The sequence below is a fragment of the Drosophila hydei genome, unplaced genomic scaffold, assembly GCF_003285905.1.
Source record: "Drosophila hydei strain 15085-1641.00,03,60 unplaced genomic scaffold, DhydRS2 tig00008124-arrow-arrow-pilon, whole genome shotgun sequence".
Classification (NCBI taxonomy): Eukaryota; Metazoa; Arthropoda; class Insecta; order Diptera; family Drosophilidae; genus Drosophila; species Drosophila hydei.
In genome coordinates, this window is record NW_022045834.1 from 837,853 (window position 1) to 853,402 (window position 15,550).

At 34.5% G+C, this 15,550-nt stretch overlaps 1 protein-coding gene across 1 annotated transcript; it reads right to left on the bottom strand.

Moving 5' to 3' along the window:
* Positions 1-13,390: 13,390 nt before the first annotated feature.
* LOC111600423 (fibrinogen-like protein 1) lies at positions 13,391-14,709 on the bottom strand. The gene is made up of 3 exons (XM_023316505.2): positions 14,618-14,709; positions 13,685-14,553; positions 13,391-13,625 (listed from the first exon to the last, which is right to left on the bottom strand). The coding sequence occupies exons 1-3, from the start codon at positions 14,705-14,707 to the stop codon at positions 13,508-13,510; spliced, it is 1,077 nt and encodes a 358-aa protein (XP_023172273.1). The 5' UTR covers positions 14,708-14,709; the 3' UTR covers positions 13,391-13,507.
* Positions 14,710-15,550: the final 841 nt, after the last annotated feature.

A 15,550-nucleotide genomic window follows, 5' to 3' on the forward strand; every position in this document is an offset into this window, starting at 1 on the left:
AATAAAATACGTTTGAGGCATTTTGAGTAAAAGAGAAACGCATAGAGAAGTTTTGCATTTTGTGAGATTGATAATTTGGATTATGAAACTCAAATAGAGAGGCTTTACTTTTAGTGGGAATACGATGACTACTTATAGGCGATAGTAGCAGCAAGAGTCAAAGAGCCAGAAGACAGAAATACTTTAATATCTATACCACAATTCAGAATTAGGAAAACCGCACAGACTGGGTTTCCTTTTAATGTATGATATACATCTACAAGACTTATATAAATAGGCGAATAGTAACAGATAACAACCAAACAAGTCATAAAAATAGTTGAAAACTTAACAACAAATAAAATGCAAATTATATTGAAAGTTAGAGAGTTAAGATATAGAGCTCAAATATATTTGCCTGCTAATAAAACATCGATAGAAATCTCTTACAATTGCAAGGAACAATGATCAGGGGAAGATCTATTTTTTGATCTGAAATATCAAAACAAAGACTTGAGGCACTCAGTTCATGAATATTTATAAGGCACTCAAAATGTAAGCTGGTTGTATAGAAAGTATATGTATATAAGTAATATGTATTAATAATAATAGTGTCATGCATAATGTCTTTCAATTAAATTTGAAAGTTGTAAATTTGATAAACTTAAATAAAATTTGCTCGCACACTTATGACAGAGTTAAGTTCAAGTCGTGTCACCAGTTCATATATAATTGAGATTTTCAATCAGTGACGCTGGCATCATGAACTCTGGCCACAATGCCAAAGCTTTAACAAATTAACAATTTTAACCTTTGGGGTATATGCCAAAACTTCGCACCAGCTGCGGCACAATATCAACAAAAGGGTCGCACTGTATGAAAGTGTGGATGTGTGTATCTGTGTGTGTGTGAGGGAGAGTGTGTGCGTATGTGTGTGTTGAACATAGCTGCAAAGACCCAACTAGATTGCTAACCAAACAAGGGCTGCATAGTTGCCATTGTTAGTTAGTTGCCTCAGCGTCTTGGCCTTGTACTGGTCGAAAGCCAAGCCAAGCCAAGCCAATGATGAGAATAAAATGGCAATGATGATGATGATGCCACGACCCAATTTCCATATGCGGCATCCGTCGCTTTTTGGCTTAACTAGCTAAACTTGTGAGAAGTTTGCGTGCCAAGTTGGCATAACAGTCAAGTCAAACAAACGAAAGCTAGCCCCAAGACCACATGCGGACATAGCTGTAGCAGCTACACACCTACAGATCCAGATACCAGATCCCAAATCTCGGCACTTAAGCCAAATTGTTCAAGCATTCCGTCCGTTGTCCCGTTGCGGTTTGGGGCAAATGCAGACAAGAAGTTGGCTACCGCAACTGGAGACGAGCCAGGCACGGGCCTCCAGCTAATAATATTGAATAAAATTGAATTTGGTGCCGTTAGATTGTTGTAAAATTATTAAACATGGCACCGGGTTTTGTCCTTAGCTTCCATCTCTGACGGTACGTTTTTTGGCAAGCAATTTCGCCTTGCGGCGCAACTCAGCCGAGCCGAGCTTGTCTGGCACATAATTCAATTAAATTCGTTTGCCACAAAATTCTGTGCAATTCGGAAACGGGGCAAATTGTAATAGTTTTGCAATTATGCGGCAATTGCAAATACTCCAGATTATGGCTTAACTTTGCGAGTGCAGAGTTTTTTGTGCGGTCTGCCAACTGAAATTGGGCAAAATAGTTGCATTTCTAAGTATATACAAAGTTGCCAAGCGAGTTGGTTTGTATTTAACAGAAGCTGAACTGAATATGTAAGAATTAAGCACCTCGATAACAAATAAAATCAGTTGAGCTCAAATATATATACTTTTATTTCTGAGAAACTTATTACTGTGGCCCAAAAGTGGTGACAACAATGAATTCACTTTAAATATATTATTTAATATAGCTGTGTTTCTACTTGTTTAGCTTTTATACCATTTAAATCGTATGCCTATTAAAGTTGTTTTCCGATTAATTTAATTTAATTTTTCTATATTTTACATTTTAAATAGATTTCAAAATACGTTCATCTCGAAATATTTTTAAGCTTTTTTGTTAAATATATAGTATTTATTTATTGTCTAAAAGAAAAAATATAAAAAAAATCAATTTTATGTTAAAAACATTTAAACTTATTTATAACCCTATAAAGTAAATGATATTAGTGGAAGTGCCAGGCTAGCAAATAGAATAATCACATGCACTAATTGCAGTTTATCAAAATTAATGTTTTTTGTGATTTAAAAAATAATTTATTTAAAATATTTAAAAACAAGTACTTCCTTATCTTACTTTTTCTAATTTAATTTGTAAGTCATTAAATTGTTAAAATTAATTTTTATATTTATTTTGATTTGTTATTTGTTAAGTAAAAGGCTTCATACTTTGATTAAATTAATTGTTGAAAAATTTAAAAAACGTCGCAAGTCCTCAAAACTTATATTTCCTTCTATCAAACTCACATAACATTGATAAAATATTTTTCTCCACAAATGAGCTTTCTCAATTTGATAACAAATAAATTTTGTAAAATACTTCTACATATTTCTGACCATTGAATTTAAATATTTAAAAGTATTAATTTTGTACGACTCTCTATATCTACTTAATAAATGATTCTCAGTTAATTTTTACTAAAAAGTTTAAGCACAGTTGCATTTCCCGAGCTGTGCAGTTGAACAAAAACTGTAAAGCTGCTTACTCAATGCAACATTTAAATTGAATTTGGAAATGTCTGTAAAGGAAAGGAAAAAGCCACAAGATTCGCCTCAATGTAAATATACTGGCTATAAATCCGCAAATCAAATGCAATCAATTCAAATTTCACACTTCAATATTCATTAGAAATTTATTTTGCATTTTACGACAGCAGTGCTGATTGAAACTAAGGCTCTACATTCAATAGCAGCAGCAATGGTAGCATCAGCAGCAGCTCAGCTCAGGATGTGCATTGAGCTCAATGCTGTGGGTGGATGGGCCAACTGCTGCTGCCTGGCTGCCTGGCAAGCATCCAGCAAAACGATTTTGAAATATCCTCAATCCAGCACAAACGAACATAAAAAATGGCAAATTTTGCGCAAAATTAGCTGCCAATTGTTTTCAATACCGCCAACAACTTGGCGCTGATAAATTGCAAACGGAAATTGTGTAAAATTGTGCAAAACGAAGCAAGAAATTTCAAATTGGTCGACAGCTGCGGTTGCAGCAGCTGCTGCTGTTGCACAACTTTAATTTAGCTCACAATTTATAACAATTAAAGATGCCTAAGCAGCTGTTCGCAGACAGGCGACCAACCAACTGCGACACACGCGGCGTATGCGCAATGAAAAACTCTAGCTAATGGCACAAGGTGTGCATGTGAATGTGTCTGTCTGTCTCGCTTTCTCTGTCTGTATGTGTGTGTATTGTGCACATAACTTAATTATGCAGAAGTGTAAACGTTGCCAGCAGCATGGAGCACATAGGGGTCCCGTTCACTATCTCCGTCCCTATCGCCTTTGCTAGTCCATCTCTTTTTGCAGCTGGCAGACAATGCGCCGCTTGAAGTCTTTTCATAAGCTCAAAGTTCATAATAGGATTTAGTTAGTGTAGCTCGTTGCTTCTCATCATGATGATGATGCATATGCCAGTTCTAAACATGCTGTTACTGTTGTTGTTGCTGTTGGTTTTCGTTGCACAGTGCATTCAAACCTTTGGTCTGTGCGTATTATAAAAGCTGAAAGTCAAGTAACATAAAGAGAGACATGAATTTATGTTTTAAAAATGAGATTAAATGTTTATTAATATTAAAAAAAAATTCTTTGATGAGTATTAAATAATTTAATATAAATAATTGTACTATATTGTTTTATATTTTAGTCAAAATTTTATTTTCAATATTATTTATTTAAACATTTATTTGCACTAATTATTATTAGTAATTCATTTTATCATTCATATAAAAATTAGGAAAATTAATTTTAACATTAGATAAACTTGAATGTATTATAAATAAATAATATAATAAAAGAAAATTAATTAAATTTTAAAAATAAATCAATAGATTATCTATAATATATAATTTTTAATCTGCTATTAAATAAATATTTTCATACTTGTATATTAAAAAAAAAGAAATTGAAGAAAATTAATTTAAATAAATAAAAAAAATTTGCTTATATATATTTTAGTTCTTTCTATGTACAAAAATCAGAATTTGCTCCACTGTTTAACTGCGACCAGACGCCACATGTCGTCCGTATGTCCTGCTGCGGCTGTAAACCAACTGGTGCTGCCATTTGGTTTTGTTGCTTCTTCCTCTGGTTTTTTTCGTTCTACTTCTTGGTGGTTCTCCTTTTAGTGCATTTGCTACTTTCACTGACAGATAAATTATGCACGTAAGACTGAGAAAAAATGCAGGTCGAGTCAGTGCTGGACTGCTCCTATGTGCCTGCATCTTATAATTCTTGTATGAAAATAATAGCTGACTAAATGTTAGCATGTGATAATGGAAATTTATGTGCCGCAGGCACGACACACACAGAGGGAGACAGACACACACAAAAGTAAAGTAGTCCACGGGACATGCATATTTAAGCAGTCCTCTCGGCTACCACAAACCAACTCACGCCTCTCACTAAAATTGATGCCTTGCCTGCATCCACACACTCGTTCGCATTTGACCTCAAATGAGCGTAATTTCAACGGACTGGCTTATGTATTGATAAACATTAAAAGCCAATCAGCGTAATGGCTTGTGATGTGAAGTCTCTTTACCATTTACCCACCTCTCTCCCTCTCTCTATCTCGCTCAGTTATACACTTCATTTTCAACAGCTCATAAAATTGCAATTGACTTTGAGCAGTACCTACTTATGTGTGTGTGGCTATATAATGTCTCTCTGTGCGAGTGTGTGTGCGCTTGACTCCACTTCTTCAGCTCTCCCCATGGCTCTCACTTCCTCTTTCTAGTCATGTATTGGTTTATAAAATGGCGCAGTCACATGTGCGCTTAATTAAGTGTATAAATTGATATTTGGTGCAAGTTTATGACTGCATTGCAGTCATTCACTGTTTATGTCAAGCTAGCCGGATTATATGCTGATACACATACATAGCTGTATACATATAGATACATATATATATACATATGTATATCTGTATACTTTTGCTGCTTATTATTCTTCAGGCTTGCTGACTTCGTTAATTGATAAATACTTGTAGCTCGCTGGCTAGACAAAACTTTGTTAAGTCTGTCACCTCTTTTGCCAGATGAGATTGATTGTGTAAGATATTTACTGCAGAGCAGAATACTTTTTATTTATTATTATTATTATTACTTTGAGTTCATCTAGTTAAAAAATTTTGCATATTTATATGTTATGTTTTATTGTAATTGTATTTTTGGAGCAATTTCTGGGAAGATAACCAACAAGTAAAAGTATTTAGGCCGTGTATAGTAAGAGAGGATTTGGTTTGATCTGCTGTATATCTGATATATCTGAGCCTTTTGCAATTAAAAACCTAACCAGGATTTCCATGAGAGATGACATTCACTTGCACCCTTTAACGTTCTCCTGGCCCATGCTCATTAGTTTTCTTGATCTCTCTCAGCCTGATTAGAATTAGAATAGCATGAGAATACAGCAGCTGCTTGTATTTACATATACAAATAGTTCTTACTCGCGCTTAACTAAATAGACAAATACAGTTAACATACAATGCCTAGAACATATTTGAATTTATGTCAAAGTTAAGAAAACACATTACGTAGCTCAACAGCTGCCCTAAAATCATAGTTTGTTACCAATAAATCTGCCTTGTTCTTAGTATCAAACATTGAGTTTTGAGTTACTGGTTATAATTATAGAAAATCTACATTGAATTCGTCACTTCAGCTTTTAGAAACACATTATTTTTGAACAAAATGAGAACTCCAAGTGGTACGTCGCTCAGCCCTTTAGCTGCTCACTTCTCCTTCAGTCAGATATACCTCTTATTAGGTATATAAAAAATTATTGGCAAACTGTAAACTTAAAAACACACACCTTCTATATAAAATCATGTTGAAAGTCAAACAACACTTTGAAAACAACAATGCAGCAATTTGGATGCTGTGAAAATTAAAAGAAATAATCAAAACTTTGTCTTAACAAAACCGCACAACTTTTCATAAAACACAATTCAGTTTCAAGTGTAACCTGTCTAAATACAAGTGGTAGGAAGGGAAAAGAAAAACCAAAGCCAGAAACTTGCGAAACAATACTCATTAAAGAATATATTAATTTGTGAGCGACGTTGCAAGCAGTTTGCGGTACATCAACTTTGATGGAAGTTCGTTTAAAACAATTAGAGAGATCTCGCTCAATGGGCCACTCAGGGGAAATTATGAGAGCCACGAGTCGAGAAATGAAAAACGCAGCGTAACAGAAGTTTGCCCAACTGGCACTAATAAGCGCTAATTTTGTTAGCCCAGAAAACAGGAGCTGTTACATCGAGCATTGCGGGCATGCCAAATACATTCACTGGTGGACAGAGTGAGTGGACTGATGGACTGCCTTTCGGAGGCGCTGGCCGGACGATTTAACAAAGTCAGTGCAGCCCAGACACTAATTCCATTCATTAAAAAACTTTTTATATGCCAATTTTTGCTGTTCTCCATGCCATTATGCAGTTATGCTGGCGCAAACTTTCAAGCAGCAACAGCAGCAGCTCGTCCTGCGACAGGCTTTAGATTTTTTTTTTTTTTTTTTTTGAAAACAAAGGCAAAAAAATAAAAAATAAAATATGATTACTTACTTTCACGCTGCTGTACATCATCAGTCACATAATGAAGTTGCAGCTGGTGAAAAATACTCGTAACTTCGTAACTTTCACAGTTTATGACTTGTCCGCGCTTCAAGAGGATACTAAAATACACAGGATGCAGATGAAGCTGAAGCAACTCGCCAGAGAACGCGGACAAGCAAGCAAATTAATTAAATTTCCCTTTTAGCTACGTGGTATGCTAAGCATTTCGTAGGGTTTTCCACTCTCTCTCTGTCTCTTGGTCTATTAGCGAAAATTGTTTAGCTGGAATTTGACATAAATGTTTATGACTCATGGCCAGCAGAGTTGGACAACTTTTGAGTGGTTTAAGCTCTGCAAATTATAAGTCTTAATCAACGATTGTAGCATAAAAGTTATCTGATATATGTACAAGTTGTTAAACAGCATCTGATAAGGCTTATCATTCGATTTCGATTGGGATATGACATAGATATGTAATGTGTGCAGAAATTGAAGATCTGAAAATAAAACTTATTCTTATATTGTTTTAAAAGCTCTAGAAAATCAAATCAAGGTTAAAATAAAATAAAACATATTGCATTTAATTATATATACAGTTAATTCTATTATTATTTCTTATTTATTTACTATTTTAATGAATTCAAAAAATATTTTATATTATATAATAAAAAGTTTGTAAAAAAGTTATGATTTAGTCATTTTAAAAATTTAAAAAAAAATCAGTTTTTAATTTTAAATAAATAACATATTTTAAGTTTTAATAAATTATTTTAAGTTTTAAAAAATCAAACGAACATTTTATTTAAATTGTTAATATGAGAAGAAAAAACCATAAACATTTCTTTAAGTTTTTTATAATAATATAAATTCAAAATTAAAATTTCATAATTGGAAAAAGTTAACAAAACCAAAATAAATATTTATAAAAAATTTAAAAAATATTAATAGTTATTAATTTACTCAAACAATTTGCTGGTTACTTAGCCATAGTATAACAGTAGTGTTTATTGTATAAAATATGAATAACCAAGCTCGAAACTGAGGCATTCACGATGTTATTAACAAGACCGCAGAAGTGCATAAAAATCAGGAGCAGGCCATCAGCAGCGCAGTTCCTGTGCGACGGCAGATAGACAGATATTTTTTGCTATCTACTTCAGCGACAAACTCGAACGGGTAAATGAATGCAAATGCCTCGATAGGAAGTTGGGGTTAACAGAGGGGAAAGCGGAAATCGACGTGTAATAAATTTAAATTTATGTTGCCATTTAAAATGGCATAAAAAATTACTATAAATTTATAACCCATGCAGCCACAAAATGTGGTCGGCCGCACAATAAAAGTTCACCAGATACGAGCTGGAAAAATAAAAAAGCAGATGGAGAAGAGCGTAAGCTCTGTCGATTCGAACATAAATAAATCAATTTAGACATGAAGTGAAAAACAAGAAAACTAGCGAAAATAAAAAAAAACCAAGGAAACAACAACAACTTTTAGTTGCGGGGGCATTTAATTTTCACAGACTGTCAATTCGATTGAACTTCAATTTCCTATTCGCTCGTCTTCCTCTTTTCATTTTTGTTTTTGGGTCAGAAAAATGAGAACCGTACGAAACGAAATTAGAACAATTGAATTGTAAATATCGGAGCAGAATGTAAGGAAAAGAAAGAAAAACTGTGACAGGACTCTAGATGGAGAACGATAACGACTGCGACTGCGACTGCGACTGCGACTTTGACCAAATTGCAAATGTTTGTCACGTATTTTACAAATTCAGTGCGACGACAACCGTGTCTTTGTAGCTTTTGTATCCCCCATCTATGCTGTAAGTTGTGCATATGTATCTGTAACCTGAGTTGCCCAGCATACGAACATCCAAGGGGTGGTAGCCCCATCGATTGTTCATTGATATCTTTTGCGGCTATTGGTCGGATGACTGCCTCGAGGGAACTGCGAAGGTAGCCTGCCTGGCTGCCTGGCTGCCTGCCTGCCCGCTTGGCTGGTTGGCTTGCATTATTATGTAGACCATGTTCCTTTATGTGTGTGGCAGGTTGAGCCACCGAGCATTTGGCTATGACATTTTTGTGCCCGTAAAACAACCCAAATTATAGTTGAAATGCAACTTTAAAATTGCTGCAACAACTGCAGTGCAACGGGGGATTAAAGCAAATATATATAACGTGTATATGTATATGTATATAGAAATTGTAATTTATTTCAGTTTGTGCTTAAAATATAAAATCAAATTTTGAATTAAGCTAGCAGAAAATATATACAAAATAAAATATTGTCTTAAATTATAAAATTTATGTATATTTTTGAAATATATGAAATATATTGTTAAATATATTAAACTTATATATATATAATGTTAAACTTGTTTCAACCAAATATATTTTTATTTTCATATTAACATTTAAATCCATTTTTAAATAAATATTTTAATAAATTTTACATGAATATAAATGCTGTTCACACACATTCATATTTAAAATATTTTAAAGCAACAGCTCAGCTTATTAATGAAGGACTATTTGCTTGCATATTGTCATTGGCAGCTGTGGGTGCTCGACATTAAGTATACGCCATGGCTGTCAATAGCTGTGATTTATTGTTGCCAAGCTGCAGAAACTTTAAAAAATAAAAGCAAATGAATTGCCAAGCACTTTATTTAACACAGCAACAACAAAAGCAGCAACTGCAAAAAACAATAATAATAAAAGCTGAAACAAGTGCGCATTTATATGGACACGACAGCCGAGTAGTTGGCCATATGTTGAACGAAAAAGAGTGTGTGTGCGTGTGTGTGTTTGTGTCTGCTTGGCCAAGTGCATTATTGAGTTAACTCATTGCAGCTGCAAATAGTTGCATTTGTTGCGCGCTTAAACGTAATGCGACTCTTAAAAATTCTCACCTGCGAATGCGGACTTAATGCGTTTAACACCAACACACGCCCAAGCACACTCGACGCCCTGTTAAGTGCTAAGGTGACTTAAGTTACGCAAAAGCTGTTAAGGTATTTATGGCCAAGCATAAGCTCAGGCCCCCTCGAGCAAGGCGTGCCAACGCTCCGGACAGCCAAGTTATTATTATTATGTCCCTTTTCTGGCTGCAAAACACACAACCTCGAGCCACTTCCATCACAGTTGATGTTTACAGCTTTGGCGTTGTGATAGTTGCCAGTTGTTTGCCAAACTACGCTTAGCCCGAAACTTCAGTTTTTGGACAGACGAAAAGTGTGTTACGGGCGTGGATGAGCTAATGAGAGAGAGACAGAGGAAGAGAGATAGAGGGAGAGAGCGCGCAGTGTCGAGCAGGCAAACACTCCAAACTTAATATCTGCCTTTAAAGAGATATGAACTGTGTTGCTGGGAGATAAATATAGATCTCGTACACAATATCGGCCACAATATCAATTTAGGTGTGTTAATCCTCTATTAACGAGTTGTGAGTTGCGTAACAGGAGCATGGCTCGTAAGTAAATAAATTTTGTTAAAATATGTTGGAAATATAAAAAGTTGGAGCATGCAAAAATCTCAAGTAATTTATATGTCCTGCAGTTACTGATAAATACACATACATATATGTTTTATTTGGAAAGTTAAATAATTACTTGCTGCAAATTAAAATATAAAACATGCTTTTCGATATTGATTATATTAATTTTAATTTTAATTAATAGCATTAGAAAAAAAATAGTTAACTTTAGAATAATGAATATAAGGGAGAAGTTATTTAAACATTTTGAAATTCATTTTTAACAATTATCTAACTAACATAAATTATATTACCATCTTAAGCATTAAAAAAATATGCACTGAAATTTTAAAGAATTTTAGAATATTTTAGAACAAAAAACGTAAATGTATTATTAAGTATTATATTTCAAGGTTAGACAAATTAATTTAATAAACATATATAAATTAATAAATATATATAATAAATATATATAACTAATATTATAAGTTAAAAATCTAAAAAAAATGGTGAGAAAAATAAATATAAATATTATATAAAACTTTATACAAATATGTTAAAACGTTCTATAAAAAAAACAATTTTTATTGGAACGATAAAGTCTCAAGTTCTGCACAAATAACATAAAAATACATTTAAAAAGTGAAAATTGAAATGGAATTTAAATATATTTTTCAAGCAGCTCAGATAAAAAGAGCTTTATATAGATTGCAATAATTTTCAGTCAGCATTAAGGCAATATTCTTGCTGAACTAAATGTTTCAACTCCCTCTCTCTCGCTTCCTCTGTTCCTACTCTACTTGAATAAATAATCCAAGTTTTGTGACTTTTTCGCCTGGCCGTTTACTGCTGTCTTGGCAAATTTATTTAAATGCCCACAAAATTGACCTGTGGCCATCCCCCGGCAATTATAACAAATTATCAACTCGCTCACACGAATGACGCACACGCCAACACAAGCCACACACCTACACACATAGAGAGAGCAAGATAGACATTAATTATTCATAACTTCAGCTCTGTTTCGCTTGCCTAACTTGTCTTTGGTCTGGGGCCTAAGTCTGGCGCCTGCTTGGCTGCTGTCTCCATTTCCATGATGTTGTCTTTGTCTTTGGGGAAATCTGCTGCTACTGACGGCTGCTGCTGCTGCTGCTCTGTGTGTGTGACCATGGTGTACCTGGCCTGCGGTTAATGCCAACAGTTTCTGTTTAATGTCTGCCAAATGTCAAGTCAACTGACCTGCGGCCAGACCGCTTAAAATTCAACTGCAGCTGACTTTGGCATGGTCGTAGTAGCTGTATTTGTCTTCTTATTTTGCGCCAGAATTATTGCATTTAAATTGTACGCATACGCTTATAATCCACTTACAGTTAAAATGCTCACACAGCAGCTGCTTTGGCTTGGCTGCGCTTTATTAGTCGTTGCGGTTATGTTCATTTCTGCCTTCAGTCTGAAGCCAGCGTGGCGTATACTTAATTTGGCGCATTGCCCATTACCATTCGCTTCTTTTAATTATGTTGCAAATCTGCGAATGGCGGCCAATAAAGTAAAAACCCATTTGCATGCAACATACGCCACAAATATGCAACGCTTCAGCATGAAATTCTTACACACAGCTCTCGCTCTCGCTGTCGCTGTCGATCTGTCTCTCTCTTTCTGTCTGTGCTACGGCTATCTCTGTTCATGGCCATAGCGCTTGCCAGGTGCAAAAGTAAAACATATATATATATATATATATATATATATATATATACATATATAGAAGCACAAATATGTACAAAAATATTTACTTAATTACACGATGTGGTTACCAAAGTGCACACGTCGCTTCGGTGCTGCGTTCGCTGATTATGTGTCATGTCCTGCATAATTTACATTTAATACCGTTATGCTTGTGGGCCAACAGAATATTAACCATACAGTTTATAAAAACATGCTCATGTAGCGGTCGCATGTATCGAAATGTGCACATGGCCAGCTAGAAATTATATAAACCCATGCATAGACCATGCCTAGTATGATGTCAACTTAGCAGAGATTATAAATGTGAGAGGGCTCTAGTCGAGTTTACTATCTGATCTATATGGAATGTGCATCGTATGAATATGCCATTGCAATGAGTGCCATATAACATAGAGAGACATAGATACAAGTTATGGAGCACCTTGAATAAATAAATATATTTGTTAAAATATTTTATTTTGATACCTCTGATTTCTCATATATAAGCGTTTGACTTTGATAAGCTTAGCTTTAAGACCCGCTTGCAATATCAAGTGGGAATTTTTGTCCATTTCGTGTGTCAGAAGTTCCTATTTGATAACGCCTCTTCCTCCAACTGCTGACGTCAATTGAGAAAATGATAAGAACTTATAAGCTGCGAAATACGAGGTTTCTTTATTAAGATGAGTGAGGAGCTTGGATCAGTCCGAAATAAATTTAATTGTGAAAAAGTTGCAAATTCTGCTTTATTTAGAATGGACAAATACATCAAGGTCTGTTGCATGTTCATGATATTGATATCAACTTTGAGCTGCGTTGCAATGGAAAGTCCTGTAAGTAATTACACATCACTCATACACATTAATGTTCAATAATAACTATTAAAGGAGTGCAAGGCTAAGAGAGAATTAGATACGCAGTGCAGTAAGTACTGCTACACGGTTGTGAAGCCCCTTCTTCAACACGCCTCATCTATGCTCGTGAAGGAGAAGTCTCTAGCAGAAATACAAATTAAAGTTGACGAATATATTCAGACTATAGCAGATCAACAGAAAACAATTGAGCTTAAAGACAAAGAATTGGCTGCCAAGCTGCAGTTGATTGAAGCCAAGGATATGCAATTGGCTCTTCAGCTTCAGTTGACTGCAGCCAAAGATGTAAATCTGGACTCAAAGGATAAGCAATTGGCTCTTCAGAATGAGCTTATCAATAGCTACAAGAATGTTTATATGGAGAATGAAAACCATAAGGAATTACTAAGGAACAGCAGGGTAGGGTACAGGCTATTTCCATGTCGTTATTAGTAGCTGAATATATTACTTAATTAAATTCAGGACATATTGATATTTTTGAAGCAGAAGGTGGCTTAGAGTCGTGTCAACAATCAAGAAGTAAAACACCAAAAAATATTCCTCAGCAGAAATCAGATTTAGATACAGATTTTTTTTATTTCTCCATTGAACTGTATACAATTTAAATTAAATATATAATTGAATCTGATTATTTAAAATATACTTTCATTTTTTGAAGTCTTAGAGACTTTTCGGTCTAATCATCATTTGCACAAATGATATTGATGACGTAGTGTTCCAGGTTAACCATTTAATTCCATCGTTGTTAGAGACATCTTTGTATACACCATTGAGATTACTGGAAAGATTGAAGAGTTGAAAAGGGTTTGCATAGCTTATACAATAAGCCTGTCTTACCAGTCATAGCAGCTTTTGTACCACCAACCAGACAACCACTCAGTTGCGCAATTGAAATCGGAGCTATCATTATCGCGATCCATTGTAGAGAACTTTGAACCAACATGGCTAAAGAGTGAATGACCTGCATTTCCAGTATAATTGCCCAATGACTGCAGTCTGAACGATTCCGTCTCGTCGGCGATAAGAAAGTAATCGTAGCGAGCGAAGCGTGTTTCGTTAGCAATATTTCGCAGATATATGTAGAGCTCGTGCGGCTGGGAACTGGTGAGCAAATGTAGTTTCTCGAGTCCCATAAAGAACTCGCCTTGGATTTGGCCAAATCCTAGACGATATTCGTTCCACTTGCGATTGAAGTCAACGCTGCCATCCTGACGTCTCTGAATAACCGTCCAACCCGAACCGGCTAGCCTCGAATCACAAGACACTGCAAAGCTCTTGATATTATAAACTTTGGCCTCTTCTATGTCGCTTGAACTTGTCGAACAACTCGAGACCTTCGGGTCAATGGAATTATCTTTCGTCTTCAACTGCTCTTCCAGTCTGAAGATATTTGCTCTGGCATGAAACTTACAGTCCTGGATATCACTTTCCAGACTCTTAATATCAGCTTTCCTGTATTCGATAAGCGCATCCTTAGCAGCCAACTCAGATTTGCATGCTGATAACAATGGAGTTTGGTTCTCAAATCTAGCATTCTCTAATTGCAAATTTTTAATAATTATCTCCTGTTCATGAACTTTTTTCAATAGGTTTTCAAACTCCTGCTCTTTTATTGACATCTTAGCCAAGTGCTGTAAAAGTGGCTTGACGATACGATAACAATACTTTCCACATGTGTTTCCCAATTTCCTTTCATCGGCACAACTCTAAAAATGATTATGTTTTATGAATTCTTCACTTTGAACTAAAAATGCATTTAGTTCAGCTCACCAACTCATCACCGTAAATAGCTTCAATTAGTGCACAAATTACAAAAATTATTAACTTTATATTCATTTTTAAGACACTTCCACGTCGCATCGTCTCGCTGCAGTTAATGAATGAAAACGATTTGCTCTCCAGGCTCAGCTGTAAGCAAGATTAAGTTCTTGAAATTTTACACTGTCTAACAAAAATTATGCTTGAAAAAAGAGAAACGAGAATCCGCTTGAACAGGTTTATATTTGTCAGCATTGTCTTCAGCTTTTACAAATTATATATTATTTAAGTGTTACGCTTTCTATGCATATTCAATTTGTTGAACAGTGTTTTATACTAAAGATTACTCGAAGCCTTGTGCAAAGAAGCATTTAGAGTATATTGCTTTTGAGATAGTGTACAGACAGACTTTATATATTGATTTAAGATATTTTCTTTATTAGGATCAATAACCTATGTACCCATTTCCGTGTATATATAAGCATAGAATAGCAGACACACTTCCTTCATTAGTCATTGGTTACCAATTTATCGATAACTTTTATCATATCATTGAATTTCATCACAAGCTAAATTCCAAAATGTAGCTAGAGGAATATTTCCCACATTTATTAAATTTAAAATTCAAATTAAGCATATCTAAATGTGCTCTTAGAGAAGGTTCGCAGAGCATCTCACAGTCGGCACTTCGACTACAGCTTTGTGACTTGTTTTTAAATTGCTATCACTTTTATTATATATTTATTGGTTATCAATTATTATTTACATATATATACATATAAATATACATATATAAATATAAATTTATATATATATAAATTTATATATATATAAATAAGTGTCTTAATCTTTCTCTTTTAAGTTTACATATTCTTTTTCTATAACTTTTCTTAAGTATATTAACTGTACGTTACATTAGTCATAGCTAGCTCAGATGCCTAAATC

What these genes read in the sequence shown, in the direction of transcription:
- LOC111600423 (XM_023316505.2), bottom strand. Translation starts at nt 14,707, where the DNA reads ATGCGACGTGGAAGTGTCTTAAAAATGAATATAAAGTTAATAATTTTT. An exon ending in CTATTTACGGTGATGAGTTG is followed by an intron (nt 14,554 to 14,617) that starts GTGAGCTGAACT and finishes AATCATTTTTAG; the next exon opens with AGTTGTGCCGATGAAAGGAA. An exon ending in TACAAAAGCTGCTATGACTG is followed by an intron (nt 13,626 to 13,684) that starts GTAAGACAGGCT and finishes CAATCTTTCCAG; the next exon opens with TAATCTCAATGGTGTATACA.